Source organism: Haliotis asinina, chromosome 2, assembly GCF_037392515.1.
Source record: "Haliotis asinina isolate JCU_RB_2024 chromosome 2, JCU_Hal_asi_v2, whole genome shotgun sequence".
Lineage (NCBI taxonomy): Eukaryota > Metazoa > Mollusca > Gastropoda > Lepetellida > Haliotidae > Haliotis > Haliotis asinina.
Genome location: NC_090281.1, coordinates 49,304,201 through 49,327,536, shown reverse-complemented (window position 1 = coordinate 49,327,536; position 23,336 = coordinate 49,304,201). Strand labels below are relative to the sequence as shown.

The 23,336-nt window shown below is 39.5% G+C and overlaps 1 protein-coding gene across 5 annotated transcripts in view; it reads right to left on the bottom strand.

Moving 5' to 3' along the window:
• The window catches only part of LOC137273855 (phospholipid-transporting ATPase IA-like), a 94,455-nt gene that overhangs the window by 14,965 nt on the left and 56,154 nt on the right, over positions 1-23,336 (bottom strand). For all 5 annotated transcript variants that reach the window (XM_067806735.1, XM_067806736.1, XM_067806739.1 and 2 more), the window contains exons 6-33: positions 21,526-21,640; positions 19,865-19,934; positions 19,276-19,403; positions 18,972-19,042; positions 18,168-18,265; positions 16,345-16,453; positions 15,747-15,874; positions 14,726-14,803; positions 13,831-13,919; positions 13,459-13,525; positions 12,977-13,088; positions 12,381-12,463; positions 11,615-11,664; positions 11,241-11,310; positions 10,818-10,902; positions 9,878-10,017; positions 9,371-9,418; positions 8,589-8,679; positions 8,094-8,158; positions 7,671-7,760; positions 7,246-7,328; positions 6,962-7,067; positions 6,304-6,381; positions 5,926-6,036; positions 2,922-2,996; positions 1,658-1,780; positions 988-1,066; positions 422-483 (exon numbers count right to left, since the gene is read on the bottom strand). In XM_067806735.1, the coding sequence (XP_067662836.1) occupies positions 422-483; positions 988-1,066; positions 1,658-1,780; positions 2,922-2,996; positions 5,926-6,036; positions 6,304-6,381; positions 6,962-7,067; positions 7,246-7,328; positions 7,671-7,760; positions 8,094-8,158; positions 8,589-8,679; positions 9,371-9,418; positions 9,878-10,017; positions 10,818-10,902; positions 11,241-11,310; positions 11,615-11,664; positions 12,381-12,463; positions 12,977-13,088; positions 13,459-13,525; positions 13,831-13,919; positions 14,726-14,803; positions 15,747-15,874; positions 16,345-16,453; positions 18,168-18,265; positions 18,972-19,042; positions 19,276-19,403; positions 19,865-19,934; positions 21,526-21,640 (2,504 nt within the window). The remainder of the gene's footprint in view (positions 1-421; positions 484-987; positions 1,067-1,657; positions 1,781-2,921; positions 2,997-5,925; positions 6,037-6,303; positions 6,382-6,961; positions 7,068-7,245; positions 7,329-7,670; positions 7,761-8,093; positions 8,159-8,588; positions 8,680-9,370; positions 9,419-9,877; positions 10,018-10,817; positions 10,903-11,240; positions 11,311-11,614; positions 11,665-12,380; positions 12,464-12,976; positions 13,089-13,458; positions 13,526-13,830; positions 13,920-14,725; positions 14,804-15,746; positions 15,875-16,344; positions 16,454-18,167; positions 18,266-18,971; positions 19,043-19,275; positions 19,404-19,864; positions 19,935-21,525; positions 21,641-23,336) is intronic.

The following is a 23,336-nucleotide window of genomic DNA, read 5'->3' as shown; positions in this document are numbered from 1 at the left end:
CTTGAGCATACCCATCCTAACTCACTAACACTTTCGAAGTAACTGATTAAACTCAGCAACACAAATGATGCAGAGGTACTCTGAAAGAGGTAGAAGGAGTTCTTGCATATTTTGTAAGTTTTGGACCCATGGACTGTCTGTATGATTTCTCCCAAATCTGGGAAGTTGCACTGCAAACAACAAACAAATATTCGCAGCTGCAACCACTGCCTTTGTTGACACTGGCAAACTCAGATGTAATGGCAGCTTAGCTGATTGGCTAGTGTGAGAATGCAGAGCCAGCACACGATGCCATGGATGCATCCTGGGCATAGTGGAAATTTATTGGAATGTATAACCTGGAGATATCGAGGATGAATGAAATGTAAACCAACATAAGTATAGAGATAAATAAAGATCAAGAACTGCATATTCTACTTACTGTGTACACAAAGTTCCCCATGAAGAGATAGTCCCCAGTTTTACCATCAGAGAAAGCAACATCTGTACAGATACACAACATACTTACAAATTATCACACAAGGAAACATTCAACACATAAAAAGTACATTTTAGAGGGCAGAACAAAAACAATAACATTTCTGTGGTACCTTGTTTTTGTCCCATTTTTTAAACCTTCATGAAATTTTGGACTGTGCACAATGCGTTAAAACTGTTTTTCCAGAAACAATACATGCCCCAAGGGGATGTGTGTGTAATGCTTGTCTTTTCTTGATAGTCAAGACCACAGCTCACTCATGTCTTTCAACAAATATGGCCAATACAGTAGTTATAGGGCAACTAGAATTGAAACATAGCCTCAAAATAATCTATCTACCCAGATTTTTTGCTGTACCCTTTTACACACTGACCATATCTAAGTGTACCCGACTTACAAAACCTCATGATTCCCTTTAGCGAAAATGTAGCTACAACTGGTATACAGCATATCAAGATGTCTGTCTGATATTCCCAGAATCTCTACATTGTCTTAAGGCGTATCAGTACCTTGCTTCAGCGACAACAACGGCAGCCAGAACAGCAAGATGGAGTGGAAGATGGAATTAATGATCCAGAACCAGAACACCTGCAAACACAACACTCGTGGCTAACAATGTGGGACAGACACAGATGTCATTCAACATCTCCCCACAAACTCACAGAGGTCAACATCCTGTCCTGGTGCTGCCATGGCTTGACAGAAACATGCATCACAGCTTCACAAATAATGAAAATATTAATAATAATGAGGAGTCTATTAATGTGCTAATCAACAAAGCATACTCAAAACACTATCACCCTGATTATTAGTACCCTGAAAAACTCAAGCTGGCTGCCTGTTAGGCGCTAGAAGATTAATAGTCACATGACTTATTCCACCGGGTATCCATTTTCTGCTTTGTGAACAGAGGCAATTTTGAACAAACTCCCTTTCTTAAGTTGAGACCACTTGTATCACATGTGCTTCGTTGTGGGGCAGGACCGAAGTCCAAGAAACCCTCAGTAGTCAAAATGTCAAACACAGTCACCCATAAATGGACTCTCCAAGTTCATACAAACTTCAACTGATTTTTGACTAGAGCTCTGTGCACATTACCACACATTGCCACTTCACAGTACTATGCATCATGGCTTGAAAGTACTATATATCATGGCTTGACTGTTCTATGTACTTTACCTTCACGTTGAAGAACCTTCCATTCTGGGTGTCTTTGTATAATGTGGGGTTTTTCATCATGGTCTCTGCTGAACAGTAGCGATCGAACAACCCCATCGCTAGAGGGGGAGCCGCTGTGAAGATCTGGGGATGGGGATTCATATATTATCAATACAAACTAGAACATATTGCTAAAATATAAGAGTGAGATAACATGCAATTTGTACACATTAAAATCCACTTAACTGTAGAGACTTGATTATTACCATGCCATCTTTTGGATATATATCTCATTGTTTGACCCTAAATATTCTATGAATGAAACTCTTTTTCATTCTAGTAATTGCACTTTCAGAATATAATTTATATGAAAGTTGAGAGTGTTCATAAGCATTTGGAAGTCAGATCTACATAAGGGGTATTATGAATAGCAATTTCTGTATGTTCACAAAGCTCAGCGCGACCTCTTTCCCCTCATCAGTTGAGTGATGGGGGAAGACGAAGCCCTGGAATATAGAAGCATGATACAGAAGTTGCTATACATAATGCTCAGTCTCATGATATTATACTTTTTGAGCCGAAATGTAATCTCATAACATGAAAATCATAATCCTAGCACATAAGCATGCAATGTCTATTTCACATTGAGTATGTGATAAATACTAAGACATTTCAACATGTCACTTTGACAACTTCCAACATCTTACACACATACAGTCATACATTTCAACATAATTTCTTCAAAGACTGCCAACATAAAACCTCTTCAGTCCACAGCACCTTTTTGTATTAGGAATGAGATTTTGAGCATAAATATTTTGTTAGCAAATTGAAAAAATTATCCAAGATCAAGAAATGTGAAATTTAAAAATTAAAAATAAATTTCTTCTTTTTAAAATAATGAATAAAAATATCCATTAAAATCTTTCACTTGTAAAACATTCGCAAACATCCTCTTCATCTTTAAAAATACATTTTTAAATTGAAAATTATTGATCCGGTTTCAAAACAAAAATATTTTTCATAAGGTGAATCTATATATTGAAAATTATTGATCAAGCTTCCAAACAAAACTATTTTTTTATATGGTCAATCTATTGAATGAATTTATTGGAATGAATTTTACTAGTTTAATTTTGTATTCTCTGTGTCAGGCATGATTTTTGAATGGATGATGCTTTCAGAATTGTGTAAAATTTAACAGAGGTGTGTGAGGCTGCCAAGCGGACATGTCTGCAGTCTTATGTCTACAGTGATCCGACCATGCGGGTGGCCCAGTACCTACCACATTATACAGACCAATACTCCACCGCTCAAACAGAATCTGCCCTGAGAAGCCATTCACTATTTGAAACCAAAACTGTCAAAATAAAAATGACGGTGATGCACAACAACTGACATAAACACGGTATAGTCAACACAAAAACTGATGCACATAGGTCAGGATCACATAGAAGTTGTCTATAACAAGGCAAATGTGTTCCTTTATTTGATAAAAACTAAAATTACAAAACAAAAATTAGAAATAAAATCATGAAAACCATGTACTCATTGGCTTTCATCAACCATATGTAACATTTTATTTCTTTTCACATTGAACATTTTCACAAGGATTTCTAACTGCTCTTTTTTTCACCTGACAAATAATGCCCTTCATGATATAAGCTGTATAATTTTCAACATGTCTATATGATCCCCCAAACCATGTGCTCATAAAGGGACTGGTGATTTATTTTAGGTGTAGTGGGACGGTGAGATTCAGGGGCAGGGTTGGTTACAAAATACACAGTGATGGAGGGGTGTGTGAGTGTGTGTGTGTGTGTGTGTGTGTGTGTGTGTGTGTGTGTGTGTGTGTGTGTGTGTGTGTGTGTGTGTGTGTGTGTGTGTGTGTGTGTGTGTGTGTGTGTGTGTGTGTGTGTGTGTGTGTGTGTGTGTGTGTGTGTGTGCGAGTGTGTGTGTCCCCAAAAAGCTATTTTTTTAAAATATTTATTTACTTAATATATAAATTATTTAATATAAATTAAGGAAGACCAAACAAAAAGTGTGACATATTACTTTGGGCTGGAAAATCATAGAGTTTTAGGACCATTCTCATCGACCCACATTCCTCTAATTAATCTCCAGTCCCTACCCAAGATGTCTGCCTGAGTACTATGTACAGCTATGTACATGCCAACTACGTATAGTACAGTGGGCTGTACACTTGGACGGGGGCTACAGGCTACACTGTACACTGTACACACCACTACAACACAAGGGGACACAACAGTGGATCATATGGCCTGGGAACAACCCCCCACCCCCACCCCCCCCCAAGCAATTCATGTTCTTTGGAACTATGCCATTACTCTTTCTGCAGTGTGTATGTGAAGCTAAATTTGTTGACAATATTCTCAGAAGTACAGTTAAAATTTGACTTCTTTATAGACAAACACTTTACAAAGAAACTGTTTTGGTTTACTGTGATTTCGACCAGCTGTGATGTGGCTTGTATTATGCTGGTAGCTCAAATTTAATAACAACAATATAACTGTGAGTGGCCACTGTGTACATTACAAATAGTTGGGGGTGGGCAGTGTTTGTTTCTCCTGAATGTGAGCTTTAACAGTAGTTGTCTCCCCCTGGATGTGAGCCGGACACCAGTTATCTTCCCCTGGATGTGAGGACTGGCAGTAGTTATCTTCCCAAGGACGTGAGCCCTGACAATAGTTGTGTTCCCCTGGATGTCAGCTCTGGCAGTAGTTATCTCCCCTTCAATGTGAACCATGACAGTAGTTGTCTCCCCCTGGATGTGAGCCTGACACTAGTTATCTTCCCCTGGATGTGAGGACTGGCCGTAGTTGTCGTCCCATGGACGAGAGCCCTGACAATAGTTGTGTTCCCCTGGATGTCAGCTCTGGCAGTAGTTATCTCCCCTTCATTGTGAATCATGGCAGTAGTTGTCTCCCCTGGATGTGAGCCCTGGCAGTGGTTATCTCCCACTGAATGTGAACCCTGACAATAGGTATCTTTCCCTGGATGAGAATTCTGGCAGTGTTTATTTCCCCCTTTATATGAGCCCTCTCAGTGTTTATCTCCTCCTGGATATGACTGCCCGTGAAGTGGTTATCGCCGCCTAGATGTGAGACCTGGCAGTAGTTTAACCTTGTCGATAATCTGTCGGTAATTGTCTCCCCCTGGTTGTAGGACATGTACAAGAGGTCCAGCCATGCCACAATACTGACACAGTACAATGACGGGCGGGCCAGTGGTCACATACCACATTATATAAACCAAGGGTCCACTTCTCAAACAGAATTTGTCCTGAAAACCCACTAACAATAGCAAACCATAGCTGCAAGAGAAGACAGTAAGGAGAAGCATGACACAGTGTTACAGAAGATGGAGCAGATGTGGATCTGATCAGCAGTCGAGCAAATGTTGAGCTCTCCACAATGCCACTTATTATGGATGGTGCTAAAGTCGGCAATGTTCAAGCCATGTCACAGCCATCCATTACTGAACATCCTGGACCAGGCAAACCAGTGGTTGAAAGCATGTGCAACACTCTAAGATATCCTGGAAAGAGACACACCTACAACTGTCTTGAACTATGATCACCTGATTTTCATGTTAGTTGCCTCTTACAACAAGCTTGTGATGTTTGGGATCTATTCCAGCCTCAAGTGCCCACATAAGGATACACACAACTATATTATTACAAGATTTAATATAAAGAAATTAACAGTGATCAGGTTATAGGAAACCCTCCTGCTTTCTGAAAAGAGACATATGTTCAGAATCACATATACTTACTGTTCATACATAGATAAGAATGTTACTGAATTTTTGGATGAGGACAACTGATATTCAATAAGTGCTGATTACTGAATTATTAGGTTCATGATGTGAATTGTTTTTTCAAAAAGTATTTTACCTATATGACAGTAGCATGTCAGCATCAATCAATTTCTGATAAATAATCTTTGCCAACAAAGGACTAAGAAAGATGTGCCTTCAATCAAGTCACTGAGTTGGAATAACTGATCCATTTAGTCCCAACCAGCATTGGTGGCCATGACCTGTTCAAATCCAGAATCCACAGAGGAGTGAATGATTTGTGGGATATGTTGTTGAGTTGATCACCAAATGTCCAATATGTCGTGGACAGCCAAATATCATTGACATCATGCATGTCAATGATTTGAGATTTCAATGATCAGCAGATCCTGGTAGCTAAAGTGGAGCAACTCAGCTCAAGACTTTGTCCCTATCAACATGAAAAAGGTTGCATCCAGTGTGTGTGTTACCTCGATGACATAGAGACAGATATTCTTGTAGAAGGAGTACAGGATGAGTTTACACAGACGACTGTAGCTCCATGATCCGTGGACCAGCAACAGCTTCTGCAGGAACCGGAACTGGAATACATAATAGTGAGTGAGTGAGTGAGTGAGTGGGACACTGAATCTGGTTATACTCCACTTTGAACTGGATGTCAGCCAAATCCTGATGTGTCAGGGTGATGCTATTAGGAGATAAACATCATGTGTTGGCCAATTTCCTGGTGTTATTGAGTATCTGGAACATGGGAATTCACTTGGAACTGAGAGCCAGAGGTTTCACAAAATAAATTTATGTCCATCAATTCTTGGTAAAACCCGCAAGCTCACACAAACTGGACCTACCTGTGCAATGGCGTAGTCTGACGCACAGGCAGCTTGGAGTCCCTCCATCCCGCTGATGCCCACGCCAACATGGGCAGCCTGGAACAAGGGAATGTAAACTCAGTTTTACCCTTACTGTGACATGTATCACAGACTGTACCAGAACATGTCAACACATAATAGAGATACAATTCACACAAGGAAAGTGTCATATTTCAAAATGTCTCCCAATGAACCAGTTAGTTAAGCTTGGTATGTTCATATCAGCTGCAAAATAAACTTGAAGTAATGTGTGTACATGTATGCATGTGTGTGTTCATGTGTGTGTATGTTCAAGTATGTGTATGTTCATCTTCGTCATGATGAGCAAATGCTTTAACTACTAGGCTACCATGACATCCTTCTGGATATGTGATGCCCAAGAAATGATGAACAATGTACTCTATCCACTACAGAGGCAGTCAGTCCATTATCTACCTGATATATCTATATGTACAACTAATAAATGTAAATATGTTCCAGTGTAAGATCACACAGAAATCAAGTGGCCCTTTTGTGGCTCTTGTCACCTTTAGAAACATCATCCATGTCTTTGGTATGGATGATTCTGATGAATGATACTGTTCCCTTTGGAAAATGTTTCCTGACTCAACTAGCATCACATCAACTGGAACTGTACCTGAATCATCCCGACATCGTTAGCACCGTCCCCGATGGCGAGGGTAATGGCCTTCTGTGATGACTTCACCAACTCCACCAACTCAGCCTTCTGAAGTGGCGACACCCTGGAACAACAAACATCATTGTCAGCCAGGACTTGCTTCCTCACACAAGGTAAACCTGCAGGAATTCAAACCTGGTTTGTTGGCGGGACAAGTGAAAGCTTTAATCACTAGGCCACCCCCTCACACCAATATTTAGATGACAAACACAAGGAATATTCTTTGAGTCGATGTTACTCACCGACAACAGATGACAGCTTTGCAAGATTTAGCAATTTCAAGGAAGTCGTGCCGACAGTCGCAAGTGAGTGCATATTTTAATGTCTGAAACCAAAATATTAATAATAAACACAATAATACATTATTTGACATCTTAACCAGTCATGTACATGATGGAAGTAGCTTGATCTATCAGCTACATGTCTTGACAATGTGATACAGAAAGCACAGTGCAATACGAAAAATTACGTCAAATGACTATGTCTGAGCTTGATTTGCTTAAACTTCTTTTAACAGAGTATGGTGACTTCTAGAATATAAGGTGTATATGTAGTAGGGCTGTAGGGCTATTCTGTGCATCAGACTCTATCCCCTTATGTATTCAGTTTGTTCCTTGTGATCAACAGAAGTGGATTTTTAACAACATTTGTCCTTGTATGTACTTACCTGGCCATCTATAATGAGAGCTACATCATTCTCCTTGCCGAGGGCATCTCCAAAGTCTTGCTTCCGCTTGATCAGCACATCTCTAGTACTCTAGAAGAGGAATGAAGTCAGTATACATAGTTGTCAATCATGTGACATTCATATACGCATTACATATACCATATTAGTTATTAAATGTAGCCCACATGCTTAGAAAGTTCACAAATTGAAGCACTTATGAAAACCATACTGAAATCAAGCAGTGGGTAAAAGATTTAGCTTTTCTTTAAGAGTAACTTTACATTATATCCATGGACTTTATGAATTATTCAGAGTATAATTTCAAGAGTGACAACAGCACATAAAGCACAAACTGCAACTCTGGCTGCCACAAGTTTGTGGAACCATCCTGCATGAAGAGATGTCTCTGGGTAGATGACTTACATCTAGGCTATGTTCATTGATGATCATTAGCTCCAGGCTTTGTGTCAGCAGCTTACAAGAGTAACCTGAAACACAGTCAAAACTTATATACAACAAAACAAGTACACTTCATAAAACAAATACACAACAAAACAAATACACGCCACAAAACATATACACAGAATAAATACACACTAAAACCAATACAAACTACACAACAAATACACACTAGAAAACACGGACCATAGAAACAAATACATACAATGAAACAATTACAATACACACAATAAAATAAATACATACAAGAAAACAAACACAGGCAACAAATACAAATACAAGTACACAAGTGGATCCAAGTAGGGGATTCAGGAGATTCGAACATCCATCTTTCGAACTCAAACACAAGTTGATACAAACTGGATCTGCTATTCATTATTACACTGCTGAGAAGGGATATGTGGCAAGTTTTCAGAAGGTTTTTACAAGGAATCCATGCAGCTCTTTGACAGTCCATACCAATATTAATGGCTGTCTCTTGCTTGTCTCCTGTCAGCACCCAGATTTTGATGTCTGCCTTGCTCAGCGTGTCTATAGTTTCCGGAACACCCTATAAAAAAGTCAATTACAACTGCCAAACACAATGAAATATTGAATGCTACTACAGCCAATTAGAACACAAATGAGGAGAAGTGAATCAGTGTGCAGGGTTTTATGCCTCTTTAGCACTATTCCAGCAATATCACAATGGCAGACACCAGAAATGTGCTTCACACATAGCATTCATGAGGTCTTCGGCATGATGATTATACTCCAGTGTCCCTATATAGAGAAGAATGATACGACGGGAAGAAGGAGAGGAAGAACATGAAGTGCGAGGAAAATAGCAATGAGAGGCACAATGAGGAGAAGAATGAAAACAAGAAAAAGATGGTACGGGGAAAGAGAAGAAAGAGAATGAAAAGAGAAGAAAACAGAGCTTCAGAGAAGAAAATGGACCAAAAAATATAAAGAGATGAAATAGGAGGAAGTGAGGTAAAATGTAACACTACATCAGCAATATCTCTGCCACATGGAGAAGAAGAATTAGGAGCAGAAGTAGAAGAAATAGATGACCAGTTTCCAGTAACAATGTACAATCTCAATTAGCTCATCATCATCATCATCATCATCATCATCATCATCATCATCATCATCATCATCATCACCACCACCACCATCATCATCATCATCATCATCATCATCATCATCATCATCATCATCAAAATGATCAAATATATGTAAAAGAAGGAGCAACTTACATCTTGTAGTTTATCTTCAATAGCTGTGGCACCCAGAAGTTTCAGGTTCTGCAATATGAATGGGGCACATTAATCACAGCATAAAATCACAGTAATCTCCCCTTGTCTCTTGACATCAGAGACATCAACATGGACATGCATGGCTACTCTATTGGAGAGCTCTCCTCACTCTGGCAGAAAGAGGAAGGATTAATAAGTGACATTTACCAGCTTGGACGTCAGAAGCACAAGCACAGACATAATGCTGGGAAACCTAAAGCGAAACTGAAGCACACCTGTATTCAGATCCACTATCAAGTTCCTGGTACAAATAAGGGATATAACTCTGTACAATGAGTAGAATTATGAAGCCTCAGATGAATTACATTTAAAGCAATCATTAACACATAGAAATTAGGATTCAAATCATAGGATACTGACAGGCCTAAGGGAAACAACTGTGAACATCAAACTGTAGGAAATTAGATGAGTAGACTTGACTCAGAGAAAGTCAGAGAAGCGGTGTACCCTCTCAATCAGCTCTGCTGCCTCCTCCAACTTCTTCTCCCGGTTCTGTATGGATGTGCTAGCTTTGTAGAAAGTGTGCTTCCATTCCTCGTAAAAGTCCTCTGAAATGTCTGCAGTAGCTATACAGAGAGTCCTCAAACCTGCAACAGCCACAACAATCTGTTTGGAGAAGGTGTCAGCAAACTACCAAATTCACAAAGTCATCTCCTTTTAGTGGGTGAGTTTAGTTTTACACCGCTTTCAGCAATATTCCAGCTATATGGCGGCAGTCTGTAAATAATCGAGTCTGGACCAGACAATCCAATGATCAACAACATAAGCAATGATCTGCGCAATGAGCAACCGATGAATTCTGTCAACCAAGTCAGCACGTCTGACCACCCGATCCAGTTAGTCGCCTTTTCCGACAAGAATGGTCGCCTTTTATGGCAAGCATGAGTTGCTAAAGGCCTATTCTACCCTGTACCTTCATCGGTCTCATCTTCTTTTAAAAAGACATAGAGTTCTGTTCCAAAATGAATTATAGATGGCATTACCAAGAAGCTTTAACTGATAAGATCATTAGAGTGAGTAAGTGAGTTTAGTTTTACGCTGAACTCAGCAATAATCTAGCTAAACGGTATTGGTTATAAATAATCAAGTCTGGACCAGACAAGCCAGTAATGAACAGCATGAGCATTGATCTGTACAATTTGGAACCCATGACATGAGTCAACCGTGTCAGTGAGCCTGACCACCCAATCCCGTAGGTCACATCTTATGGCATGCACAGTCTTCACAGGTCAGATCATAAGAATAAGCTTCAATATTGCATTTGTAGATAAAGCCCCTCTGACATGAGAACTGACAGCAGACATAATATTCATGAATCTACCTCACCAGATAAAACGAGAGATACAACTAGATGTTAGATGCATGAAAGCATATCCCTAACAACTACCTATAGATGCAAACTCTTCCAAGTGTTGCAGAGTTATGTCCCTGTACAGCTGAGTCTCATCGAGTCGGTCGTAGATCACAGTGTCCTGCAACAAAGAATGAGTACTGGTGCTAGTTGGTTATTCAACAGAAATCATGACTGGACCATACCAATCACCTTAATGATCCACTAGACAGCCAAACAGCCAATCAGTCTGGATCCCAATAATGTTGTACAAAATGAAATATAGATCATAGAGCTGAAATATCACTAGATACCAGCTGTTTTTATTATCAGCTTGAAATAATCCAGAAGTACATAGAGGTCCACATGGACACTCTTCGGAATAAAACTTTGGGTTTGATACCAAATTAAATCAACAAGCAAATAAGAACACTTTACTTTGGTAAAAACTACAACCTATGGGACATGCCCTACACTTACCGCCCCCTTACAGTAGAGTTGAATCCGGCCATCAGGACGCTTCACAACCACGGACATTCGCTTCCTCTCACTGCAACAAATCAACATGGTAGGGCTGATGCAAAGCGGGATAAAACAGACAGCAATGGAATAAACCATCTGACTAAGATGAAGGTGATGAGGTGAGTTAAAACAAGACTGGGTTGGAGATCACATTCAAGATAATTGTTTTGTTTGTTTAACGCCACTCTATATGTTATCTACCATTTACAATCACACTTTTACAGTTGCCATTGACAAATTCATACAGTTCAGGAGAATACACCCCAGAAACATCTTCCAGCACAACCACTGTTAGGTTGAATTGTTCATCAATTCACAAAAGTCAGACTCACCTTGTAAATTCTAAAACATTGAGTATTTCATAGGTTTCCACTTTACCGAACTGAAAGAGAAAAAAATAAAGTCCATAAGTCATGCCATATCGGAGATGATTGTTCCTTTCGATGTCTTGATTATCTGAGAGGAGGTCTTCTGAAGTCATTAATCACCAGGAGAGAGAACGATGAGACCACACTTTGACAGGTATAAAAAAATAGACTTCATATAAGACCACCTTGAAAATGTTCAATTTCATCTGTATTTAAAAAAAAATATCAGACAGGATGCATTTTCCCTTCACAGTACCTGGTATGTACTTAAAACAAACTCATCAAGACTGCGTATATTAACTATCGCTGGGCCCAACTTTCAGAAATGATTGTTCGGATGACCTGTAAGCTAGAGTGATTCCATCAAATAAGCTAAGTGATTTTCCTTCCATAAGATAATAAAGTACACTGAAACAAGTATCTGGCATGTGATGTGGTTACGTAGGAGAATTATTTATTATAGCACAGATTTCAATCTCCTTTCATGTGAAGCCTGAGCATTCAGTAAGACATTAACTACAATGTTTTCTCATCATCAAAAATCACTAGGAAAAACACTGCTTGTAAATGCACTACCTAGGGAACTACTTGAATTACATCTAAAAACCAGGTTACATATGTAATGAAACCTACATTAAATTAAGAAAGCATAACGTTAGGACATCATAATCTCCCAAGTACATATACAAGAACACGATATGATCCTGTGTTGACAGAGCCAGAGACTTACCACCTCTATAGATACAGTCTGGGGAGTCCTCGTTGTGAAGACAAATCCAAATTTTCGTGCAGCCTTTACCAAAGCAGCTTCATCTGCAAGCACAGCATTGAACACTGAGTCCCCGTCTGCTAATATGTTTGTTTTATGCCACTAGGTGGAGCTACATCAAATGCTAATGACTTGTAAGACCAGATCTGTATAGCAAAGCTCTCTATTAGTAGAAGCTTCTAAAATCTTCATCCTAGCAGCAAAATATTACGCATTCCAGTCTTGTTGGCACTAATAAAAAGCTCCTCTGCACGACATTTATCAAATATGAGGTTCAGCGATTGCATTTAGACGCACATACACTTTTAGCTATGTTTTGATTATGTTCTTTAACATCACTACAAGCTAAATATTCTCTGTCTACACTGTGCAATAAATATAGAAATATGGTCAAACTTTGCAAATGTTGAGGGCAGACTTGGTGTTGGGATGAATAGTTTCACTATGAATTTGCCCAGGCAGGAATAGATCTGACTAGCAATTTCATTTTCTGTAAAAGGTTCTCTGATAACAAAAGTTGTAGATAAAGTTGTTGCCCTCAGTCTGCCACCACATACCTGGAGATGATGCCTGGTAGGTAATTTCGTTCAGGTCCAGCTGGCGTTCAGGCACCACGGTATGGCACACTGCCAGGAGCGTCAGGAACTCCTGAATTGTTGATGAAGTCACCTGCAGGGGACAACAACAATAGTCTCAGGAGTTCATGTGTTCTAATACTAGTCCAGAGGATTAGTAAAGACTGAAACTGTCGTGATGCCAAACTTAGTTATCAGATATTTCCCACATTCATATATTAACTACATAAACTGTAGCTATAAATGCAAGGAAACAGTCTTGTTCTATTTCTGACAGTCCAAGAATTAGTTAGGGCCTTTGAGTTTGTAGCTACTTCTGCTTGAGCAGAGCAAAAATATGTTCACTGAGAACATTTACTAGTTACCCGATGATGTCAAAGTGGTCTTAGAAGAGTTTTGAAATCTTTCAGAAGCTATCACTTGATAGACCAGTCTGAATGATGAATATTATTGGAAATACTTACATGGTTGGATCTGAGATTCTCCATTAGAGATTCATCGTCAAACTTGTGGATGCTTTCATCGTTGTTCCTGTAGGACAAACAGACATACTCTCAGATGCTGATAGAGGTCTAGTAGTTAAAATGAAAACCGAAACAGTACACTTTTAGGTTGATAAAACACAGAGCAGTAAGCACCATTCCAGACATGGTAGTCTGTCAGTGGTCAGGAACCATGGCACCATACAAGATAACACACAGACAGGTCACATAGTACCTCTACTATTGTCATGCCAACTTTGGCCAGCATAGGTAAAAGTAACCCTAAAGCCCCTAAATTACAGATAATATAATGTTACAACCTTAAAGGTTATGTGGCACTGTCCTCCAACTCACCCGTAAGCGATGCCAGCTATGCTACACTTCCGGAATTCCATGACATTCTTAGTAAGCGTGCCAGTTTTGTCTGAGAAGATGTACTTCACCTGTAGTAGAGACATTTTGTGTGACATGATAATGACTTGACAAGCTAAAGATGACAGATGAACAACTTCTTTATTTGGACAATGTGATGTTTCGATACAGAGCCTTGTTCAGAGCCTCAAGCAAGCATATACTCGCTTGACAGCGATACAAGGATCTGTATTGAAACACTGCATCATCTGAATAAAGAAGTTGTTCATCAATATGATGGTCCCTATCTGATTCACCAACTTGTAAACATGTCACTCAAAGAAGCTAAACATATTACTTAAGTTCAAGTTTTGTTTTTCAAACTGGTGGACTGCAAACAAAGTAAACATACAGTAAAGTACGCTCCTTAGATATATACTCAGGAAGAGAAGTAAGGTGGCACATTTGTTTGTCTTCCAAAGCGTACAACTAGATAACCTGAAAGAATCTTGTTGTGATTGCTGTTTCTGAGCACTGTTTAAACAACTGAATGACAAAGTATCACATGAGAAATAAAATACCAGACAACTCAGTGGTTGATATCATGAGTGATACTTTGAGTCATCAGGACACAACACCTGGGTTATTCTTACCAAGAATGAATACTAAACAGCAAAAGAAATGCAAGTTTTTGAAAGAATGAAATCTAATATAAGTAAGAGTTCATGTTTATGTCTTCTACAAAAAACTTGACCGACAGAACTACAACAGATTTCTGTTTCTTTTGCTGTTTAGAATAGTTTGGAAATTTTCTTTCAACATGTACTGCATGCATGGTCTTACCTAAGTGTATACTGCATTATACAGGCAATTATCTATCTGTGTAAAATGTCCTCACCTGTCCCAGCTCCTCGTTAAGGTTGGACGTTCGGGCCATGGCTGGGGTGTCTGTCTCAGCATAGTACATGTCTAGGTCCTGGAATAAGTCCATGCCAACATAATGTTTAAAGGAATTGATTCTAGTCTTAAACAAGGGCACCTGTAACAACACAGACCTACCGAGCTGAAGATGAACAGTAACAGAAGATGTCGGTAATTGAATGGACTTATCCAGTTGATGAAGATGAACTCCCTTCATCCTATAATGGAGTTGCCCTAGCAACATGGACCTATACAGTTGATGAAGATGATCTACCCCCTCCCTGTAGTGACATGGACCTACCCAGTTGATGAAGATGACCTATTCACTCCCTATAGCGACAAGGACCTATCCATTTGATGAAGATGATCTACCCCCTCCCTGTAGTGACACGGACCTACCCAGTTGATCAAGATGACCTATTCCCTCCCTATAGTGACAAGGACCTATCCAGTTGATGAAGATGATCTACCCCCTCCCTGTAGTGACATGGACCTACCCAGTTGATGAAGATGACCTATTCACTCCCTATAGCGACAAGGACCTATCCATTTGATGAAGATGATCTACCCCCTCCCTGTAGTGACATGGACCTACCCAGTTGATCAAGATGATCAACCCCTTCCTGTAGTGACTAGGACCTATCAAGCCGATGAAGACAACCTATAAAGGACCTATCCAGTCGAAGAAGATGACCTATCAGTTCCCTGTAGTGACAAGGACTACCCAGTTGATGAAGATGACCTATTATTTCCCTGTAGTGACAAGGACTACCCAGTTGATGAAGATGACCTATCCCTTCCCTGTACTGACAAGGACTACCCAGTTGATGAAGATGACCTATCCCTTCCCTGTACTGACAAGGACTACCCAGTTGATGAAGATGACCTATCCCTTCCCTGTACGGACAAGAAATACCCAGTTGATGAAGATGACCTACCCCTTCCCCATAGAGACGAGGACCAACCCAGTTGATGAAGATGACCTATTAAACACCTACCCAGTTGATGAAGATGGCCTGGATGAACTTGACAACCTCCAGAGTGACCTGTAAACTGATGGGGATCAAGTTGTTGTACAGGATGATAAACGTCAACAGGTTGTAGCCGAAGTTGGTGGGAGGCATTTCTGCAATAGATCAGAGTCCAGTCAGTATGGAGGTGTGCACTGGACAGAATGTGTACAAGCTTCTTGTTGCATTTCAGTGTCAAGGATGATGCACTGATTGTTCTAAATCTTCATCAAACTTGTCAAGTAACAGTCATTGTATTCACGGTCATAAGACCATCTCCCCACTTCCAACAATTGCTAGCAGAACTATGTGGACCAGACCGTTCTGGGAGCTTCCAAGGACAGTGTGCAACCATCTAGCATGGTGATAATTATAGTATTTTCTTGTTCATTACCATTGAAACTAATTGTCTGACAGACTTTACTGCAACTCATAAGTCAGTGTTAACACACCATGGGATTATAAGTATAAGTCAGTGTTAGCTCTCTATGGTAGAATAGGTATAAATGTGTGTTAACTCACTGTGGTAGGATAAGTGCAAGTCAGTATTAACTCACTGTGGTAGGATAAGTCAGTGTTAACTCACCATGGTAGGCCAGGTACCAGTCTGTGGTTTGGTGCTTGTTTGACCACACTGTGTTAGCAACTGTGCTGATTAGAGATAGCACCACCAGAATCACAAACAGTAACAAGATCTGAAACAAGAAACATTTTGATCCTAGGTCTGTCACTTTTTCATCACAGCATCAAGTAAAAAACATGTAGAATGGATGCCATAACAATTCGATTTTAACATCCTGGCAAAGTTAAAATGCTTCCTAGAACAGTACATCAGTTAATGTTCTGGTGAAATATTCCAGATATTTCTCATTAGTCACCAGATTTGACACTGATCATCAGGTATCAGGCACCAGGCCTGGACTGAATCGGCTGGCATGTGATTTAATTAAAATCATATCAAAATCATGTATCCTATTAGCCAGATTTTATGCCTAATATTCATGTAGACATACAGTCATCCCTGGCAATAAAGCGCTTAGAGATACTGCAGATTAGGTTAAACCGTGGGGTAATCTGTTGCTCCCATAGAAACAAGTAGAACGGTGATCACACCCCTCTACAAAATTGAAAGTAGCTAATCAACAAATCCGCTGGTACGGTCAGGAAATAACATAAACTCAATGCGGAAATTCAGTGCGGATGGCAACTGACAGTGTTTATCGTACATATCCGTTTTTTTCAGATGCTTAAACATGAAGGGTTTCCTCAAAAATAACTATACCAATAGCAAAATATCGTAGTAGATCTAACTGATATACGACAAGACATACCATCAGTCAAGTACTTACAATGTTTGCTCTGATGCAACACACCGCCCTATAGCGTGGGTAAACAGAGTCATCTGAGAACGTATGGTGTCAGAAAATACTTTTTTTTTCCATTAAATTCAAACCCATTGTTATTCATTAAAACTGTTGACAGAAACAACAGAGACATCACGGTATTACCTCCTTCCATAGGCGTACAACTTCTGCTTACCACATTCGTGAGGGTCCGTTTTTCGTGCCTACCACGATAGCACCAATTTCACCTTATTCTTAGCAATCATGCTCAGATTACAGCCTTGTAATCCATGGACTCAAAGACCTGTGTTAATGACTCATTGAAGTCATTTTTTTAACAATAAAATGGCTAACATTATGTTTTTCAGAAGCAAAGTTGCATGTACCACGGGAAGTCAGCTGTGACTTGTCAAAATGTCTCCTAACCAGACAGGTAACAGCCTGTGTTCATTGTTATGCTAAATATGTTTGCAGAAAATATGCATTATATACTAATCCGATAGCGATATATAATATATCTGTTACAATAACTGCTTAATATATAAAATATCCTGATAATGGAATAGAAATTATTTGATGTAATATTATCACATCGTTGGCACACTGGCACATTGAACCAAAAATTCTGTACACAGCTGACCGCTATTTCCAGCTTAGTTGAACAACAGGTAGCATTACAGGAACAACAATTAAATTTTTATGTCTAGTGATTTTTGATTGCAAGATTCCCGTACATATATATGATTATGTTTGTTTATTGTCACCTTCAACGATACGATATAGTTTTGAGTAGGCACAATACACGAAATATAGCAGTTTTGTTATGTTCTTGGAAAATATGATTTTATTTGGTCTTTGTTCCACATTATGTAATAGGTACTATAACGCGGATGTCTGATAATGCAGGGGGTCATCAGTGGACCCCAAGACCCGCGTTATGGTGAGGAACGACTGTATAAGATTTCTGAAACTGTGTAGTAATTCAATACACTGCACGTACAGATCTAGACTGAAAATGTTACCTAGATGAAGAAGTCAACAGAGGTCAAAATATCATACAACTCACCTGTGTGTTGGTCATTTTCTCAACATTGGACCTCTTGAGTGGTGCTGATGTGGAGTTGAGCATAAGTTTAGTCTGGGCACCAGTGTACACCACAACACCTGAAACATGGAGGAGGAGAGACGTACTGGTCAGGATCTTACATAACGTGACAAATGTAACAACCAGGATAACAGGCCAATGCACTGGATGGAATTTGCCCAACAATATTTTATCACTCTCTCTCGTATGTAGCATATGCCTGATCTTGGCTACAGACCCCAAACATTGCTTCATTGTCATCCATGTGGTCCCTTTGAGGGGACTTAACGTTAGAAAAGGGACGCCTTTCGCAAAGCCAGAGGTGATTGTAAGTCACTAAGGCATCCTTAGTCCAATGTTCAAGAATGGGGGTTAAGGTGAATGTAAGTAAAGTTTGTTTCATGAAAGCAGCCCGTTGTTTCCAGCCAACTAGTAGGAAGCAAACTAATGGACAGGAATGATGATTGGTTGCATGTCATCATACTCCGAATCCTGCTTGCAGCATCAATCATTGGTCTGGTCATGGGATTGGTCCTGCATTGAACAGAATTTCAGTCTTAGGATAAACAACTTACAGGTCGCTTGGGACTCCACAGCGACCAAGGTCCGATCACAGCTACTAAGTGGACAACAGTACAGCACAGTAATAATCTTAATAACGGAAAATCTTGGATTCGAAGCTATGACAAGCCAGGAAAAGTCAACTGAGAGATGTAAATTGCCATAGCTTAGACCATATGAGTACATATGGAGATGCAAAGTCAGGTCACAATATTTGTTACGTACCAAAGATCCAGTTTGTGTTCTTAAGTATTGCTCCTCTAAGCAGCAGCTGGTCTGGTCCTACAGGGATGGCCCTGGAAACAAACAAACAATCACTTCCTAACAACTTTCTCCGTTGAGAAATACCTTAGCATATATTAGAACAAACACTTGGTGTATTTCCATGACATGTCATCTGTAGAGGGATGTTTCCGGATAAAAGGAGGAAGTTTTACGTCTAAAAAGGCCTGTGGTATGGCTGAAATTTTGGAGAGTTTCACACCCTGTGTTCATCAGTCAAGATCTGGCTCAACACTTGGAATCTTACATAGAGCTTTGTGGTCTGATGTTTCCAACGAAGTCATAAAGATGTCGGTTAGGGAGTTCACACTCCACAGTCCCCTGGAAGTCCTGAAGATCCTCTCCCGTCAGCAACTTTGCTGTTTTGGGAACACCCTGAAACGCACAGTCACTTATCAACTATACCATTTTCACGGATGCACAGTCTGAACTACTTATCATTGAAGAATGAGGACAATTTTATGGATATACAACTCCTTTATTCTGTATAGGTGATGTTTCAACATAATGTTGACAAAGTTGTCCCTATTCTTCTCCTAAACTGCCAGTCAAAGAAAGCAACATATCATTCTTTGAATATGGGGGGTCTAAGTGTAGGCTTGGATTTTCCGTAGACAGTAAAATATATATCTCTGTTTTAAGACAGTTTCTATATTTTTTTTCAATACAAGAGACAAAAAAAACATGAGGGGCACCAATGACTGGACACACATTATACACATGCGAGTGGAGTTTCTTGGTCTTACACAAGGACATACTTATGGTCAGATTCTCTTTGTGAAGTACAGTGCAAGTCACATTCACATACAGGACAAACATGGTATTGTCCAACTCACCTGTCTCAACTTCAAGTTTGTCTCTCCATCTAGGTTGGAGGTCTCGATGTAACACATGGCTTGGGGCTCACTGAAAATCAAACAATCCTTCATTAAGTTAAGAACATAGCTCATTTCACAGTTCCACTCCTCTATCAGGAAAACACCCATCAAACCATTACAGTTGCAAATTACTATTTTTGTCTGGCCAGTAAAATTAAAAACTGTGATACCCTAGTGATCATGAAGTGATTCTTCTTCTGTTCCATGCCACCCTCCAAATATCAAACATTCAGAATTCCTTCTATAACAGACACTGTCAAACACAGTTACCTCCCCTGAATTGATCTCGCTGTTCAAGTCTCCTAGTGTTGAAGTAAGACTTTCGATGCCATGACACTTTTTTTCCCAATAAACAGGAATTCAGGGCAATTCAGTACTTTTATAGGAAAGGCTTTGTTTTTTAGACAGAAAATTTGAATTTGTTTCTAATTGGACTAGTCTTGAAATAAACACATGAATTTACAACAACCAACTGTTCAATTACTGTTAGAGAGACAATATCTTATGATGCTGGTAAATAGCAAGAAAGAAAATAAACAGCAATAACGAAGAATTTTCATTGCTATGTAACCTTCTAAATTATTTGTTTGAACTTAACGGAATACTGAGACAAATGATCCCACTGCTTCGAGCTGACAAAATACCATGCTAAGATCAATATTCTTACACATTTCTATCAGCAGTCTCCCAACATCCACAAGCAGCTTCATGAATGTTTCAGCATTGTCATTAAGTGATGACTTAGCTGCTTGGGCATACCGACTAGGAGCTTGACAAGCCAACGTTATGAATTAAACATGAACATGCTGCAGATGTGATGTAACATAAGTTAATTCTCTTGATGAATAATACAAAATGGTGCAACAACCTCCCTCTGTTGGTTACATCTGTCTCTGGTACCTCTACACTGTGGCGTGTTGAGATGAAGTAAAGATTGTTGTCACTTCAAGATGACTGCACTTACATCGGTCTCATTACAATCAGAGTCATCATTATCATCAAGCAGATCAGACGACATTCTATTACTGGTCAGAACAACCTTTCATCTAACCAATCAGGGCATTGCACAACAGATCAGAATTGAGAGAGTAGGAATGTGTTTTGTAATCATGAAAGATCAAAAACATATAAAAATGCATTCCCCTGGCAGTTGCTGGCCTGATTCAATGGGATTCCAAAAACCACTACTTGTTTCAGTAGGATGAACATTTAAAAGAGGAAGGTTTGCACAGCTCATAAGAAGTAATGCCACACATCCAGCCATCAACTGAAATTCAACGAAGTTCTTTTGTTCAGTTTTCCCATTTTGAATTAAGAACATGAGTAGTCATCAATGGAAGGGGCCAGTTTGAAACTAGAGATACATATAGCTTCCTTTGAAAAAAAAAACAACAAAAAAAACAAACAAAAAAACAACTAGTGTCAGAATGTGCTGCAAAGGGCACTAATTTTTAGCTGCATTTTCATAGTGAGTGTATTTTTGTCAAACACAAACCTAGCACCATAGGTATGCTGTTCAACAGGTTCATCCTAAATCATTTATCTATATTCACATGTACAAAGCTGACACTACGCTTCAGTAAGACTTTGTGCAAATGGTAGGAATGTAAGCAACCGACCTTGATGACAGAAGAATAAGGTCGGCGGGAAAGAAGCCTCCATTGACCACCTTGATTATATCTCCAACTACAACTTCTGTCCATTTTACTGTCTGCCAGGAAGAGTTGCGGAAAACTGAAATAGGAAAATAAATACATTGATGAACATTATCAATGTTTGTATAGAAACATCAAGAACCATGTTTGAGTATGTGAACTTCTAAATATACAACCAGATTTTTCAACATATTGTTTATGTACAGTGAGTGAGTGAGTTTAGTTTTACGTCACACTTAGCAATATTCCAGCTATATGGCGGCGGTTTGTAAATAATCGAGTCTGGACCAGACAATCCAGTGATCAACAACATGAGCATCGATCTGTGCAATTGGGAACCGATGACATGTGTCAACCAAGTCAGCTAGTCTGACCACCCGATCCCGTTAGTCGCCTCTTACGACAAGCACAGTCACCTTTTATGGCAAGCATGGGTTGCTGAAGGCCTATTCTACCCCGGAACCTTCACGGGTCTGTTTATGTACAATGCAGAACAAATGTGACAATTGGGATTCAATCAATGATTCTGCACTTATCCATAACACAGAGGAATTCTACAAAAAAAGAGACAGGTTCATTGACAGATGACAAGACTACCAGATGCAGGGGAATCTGTCTATGGGACATGTGTGATGACATGAAACTTCACACCATTCAGATTGTGGTTTGGATCAGTATGAACGACAATAAATCAACAAAAACGTCTGGGACTGTAAATTTAGCCAGAACTGACAGAGGACAAGATTGGAGGTACACTTGACAGATCCCCTCTACTGTCACACGCTGTCATGACTAATACATAACTCACAAATAACCCCACCAAATCAGGAATAAGAGTATGGTGGTAGGATGTATGTTTTTCACAAAAAATATACCTTAAACTATGATGCAGCAATAGCTCTTCTACACGAACACTGAGTGATTTCAACAAATGATTATCATTCTCTGACAATAGCACTTCTATACTTGTAGGTTTATGTTATTGGAGCACTATAACTGTAGCACTATGGCTAAAGCATCTGCTAGACACTGGAATTTGGTGGTTCAATTCCTTGCAGTGGCACACCAAAAGACATATATGGTAGTTGTTGTTACTCTGCCCTGCACTCAGTATTAAAGCAAGGATTGGCTGGCTCCATGTTACTACAGCAAGGCAGATCAGTGAGCTAGCACTAAACAGCAGCATTAGTCGGGACAGACATAAGTGACCTCACATGCATGCACTTAGCACGAGGCACAATGCATATGTAACTGCAAAGATCTCATCCTCCCTCAAATCTCATCTCCCTTCACCTTCATGTGTTAACTGAGCTTCCACCACCATTCAGACATTTCAGACTGGTATCAGACACCATTAGTAATTAAAGCCAGGTGTGAAATTGTAACATCCCAGAATAATTTGTGTAAAGCACAGCTGCTCATTTACCTTACAACACAAAAAATCTCACTGACAGTAATTTTTGTCAAATTTGAGTATGAGTTTACGCCATTTTTAGCATTATGTCAGCAATATCACAGCAGGAGAATACCAGAAATGGACTTCACATGGTAAAATCAAATTCAGGTAGTCTTATGGTAGTCTTAGCGCTAAGGTTGTTTTGTACAACAGAGCCCTGATACAAATGGTTGCATGTTATGGTCAGCATTGGTATCTGGTAATCAGTCCCAACTGAATCCTACAGGTTAACCTCTGGTAGTAGGACCATGGCAGTTCTGAGGAACACATCCATGAACTATTGTGAAGTGGATATATCATCAGATATCTGCTGGACCAA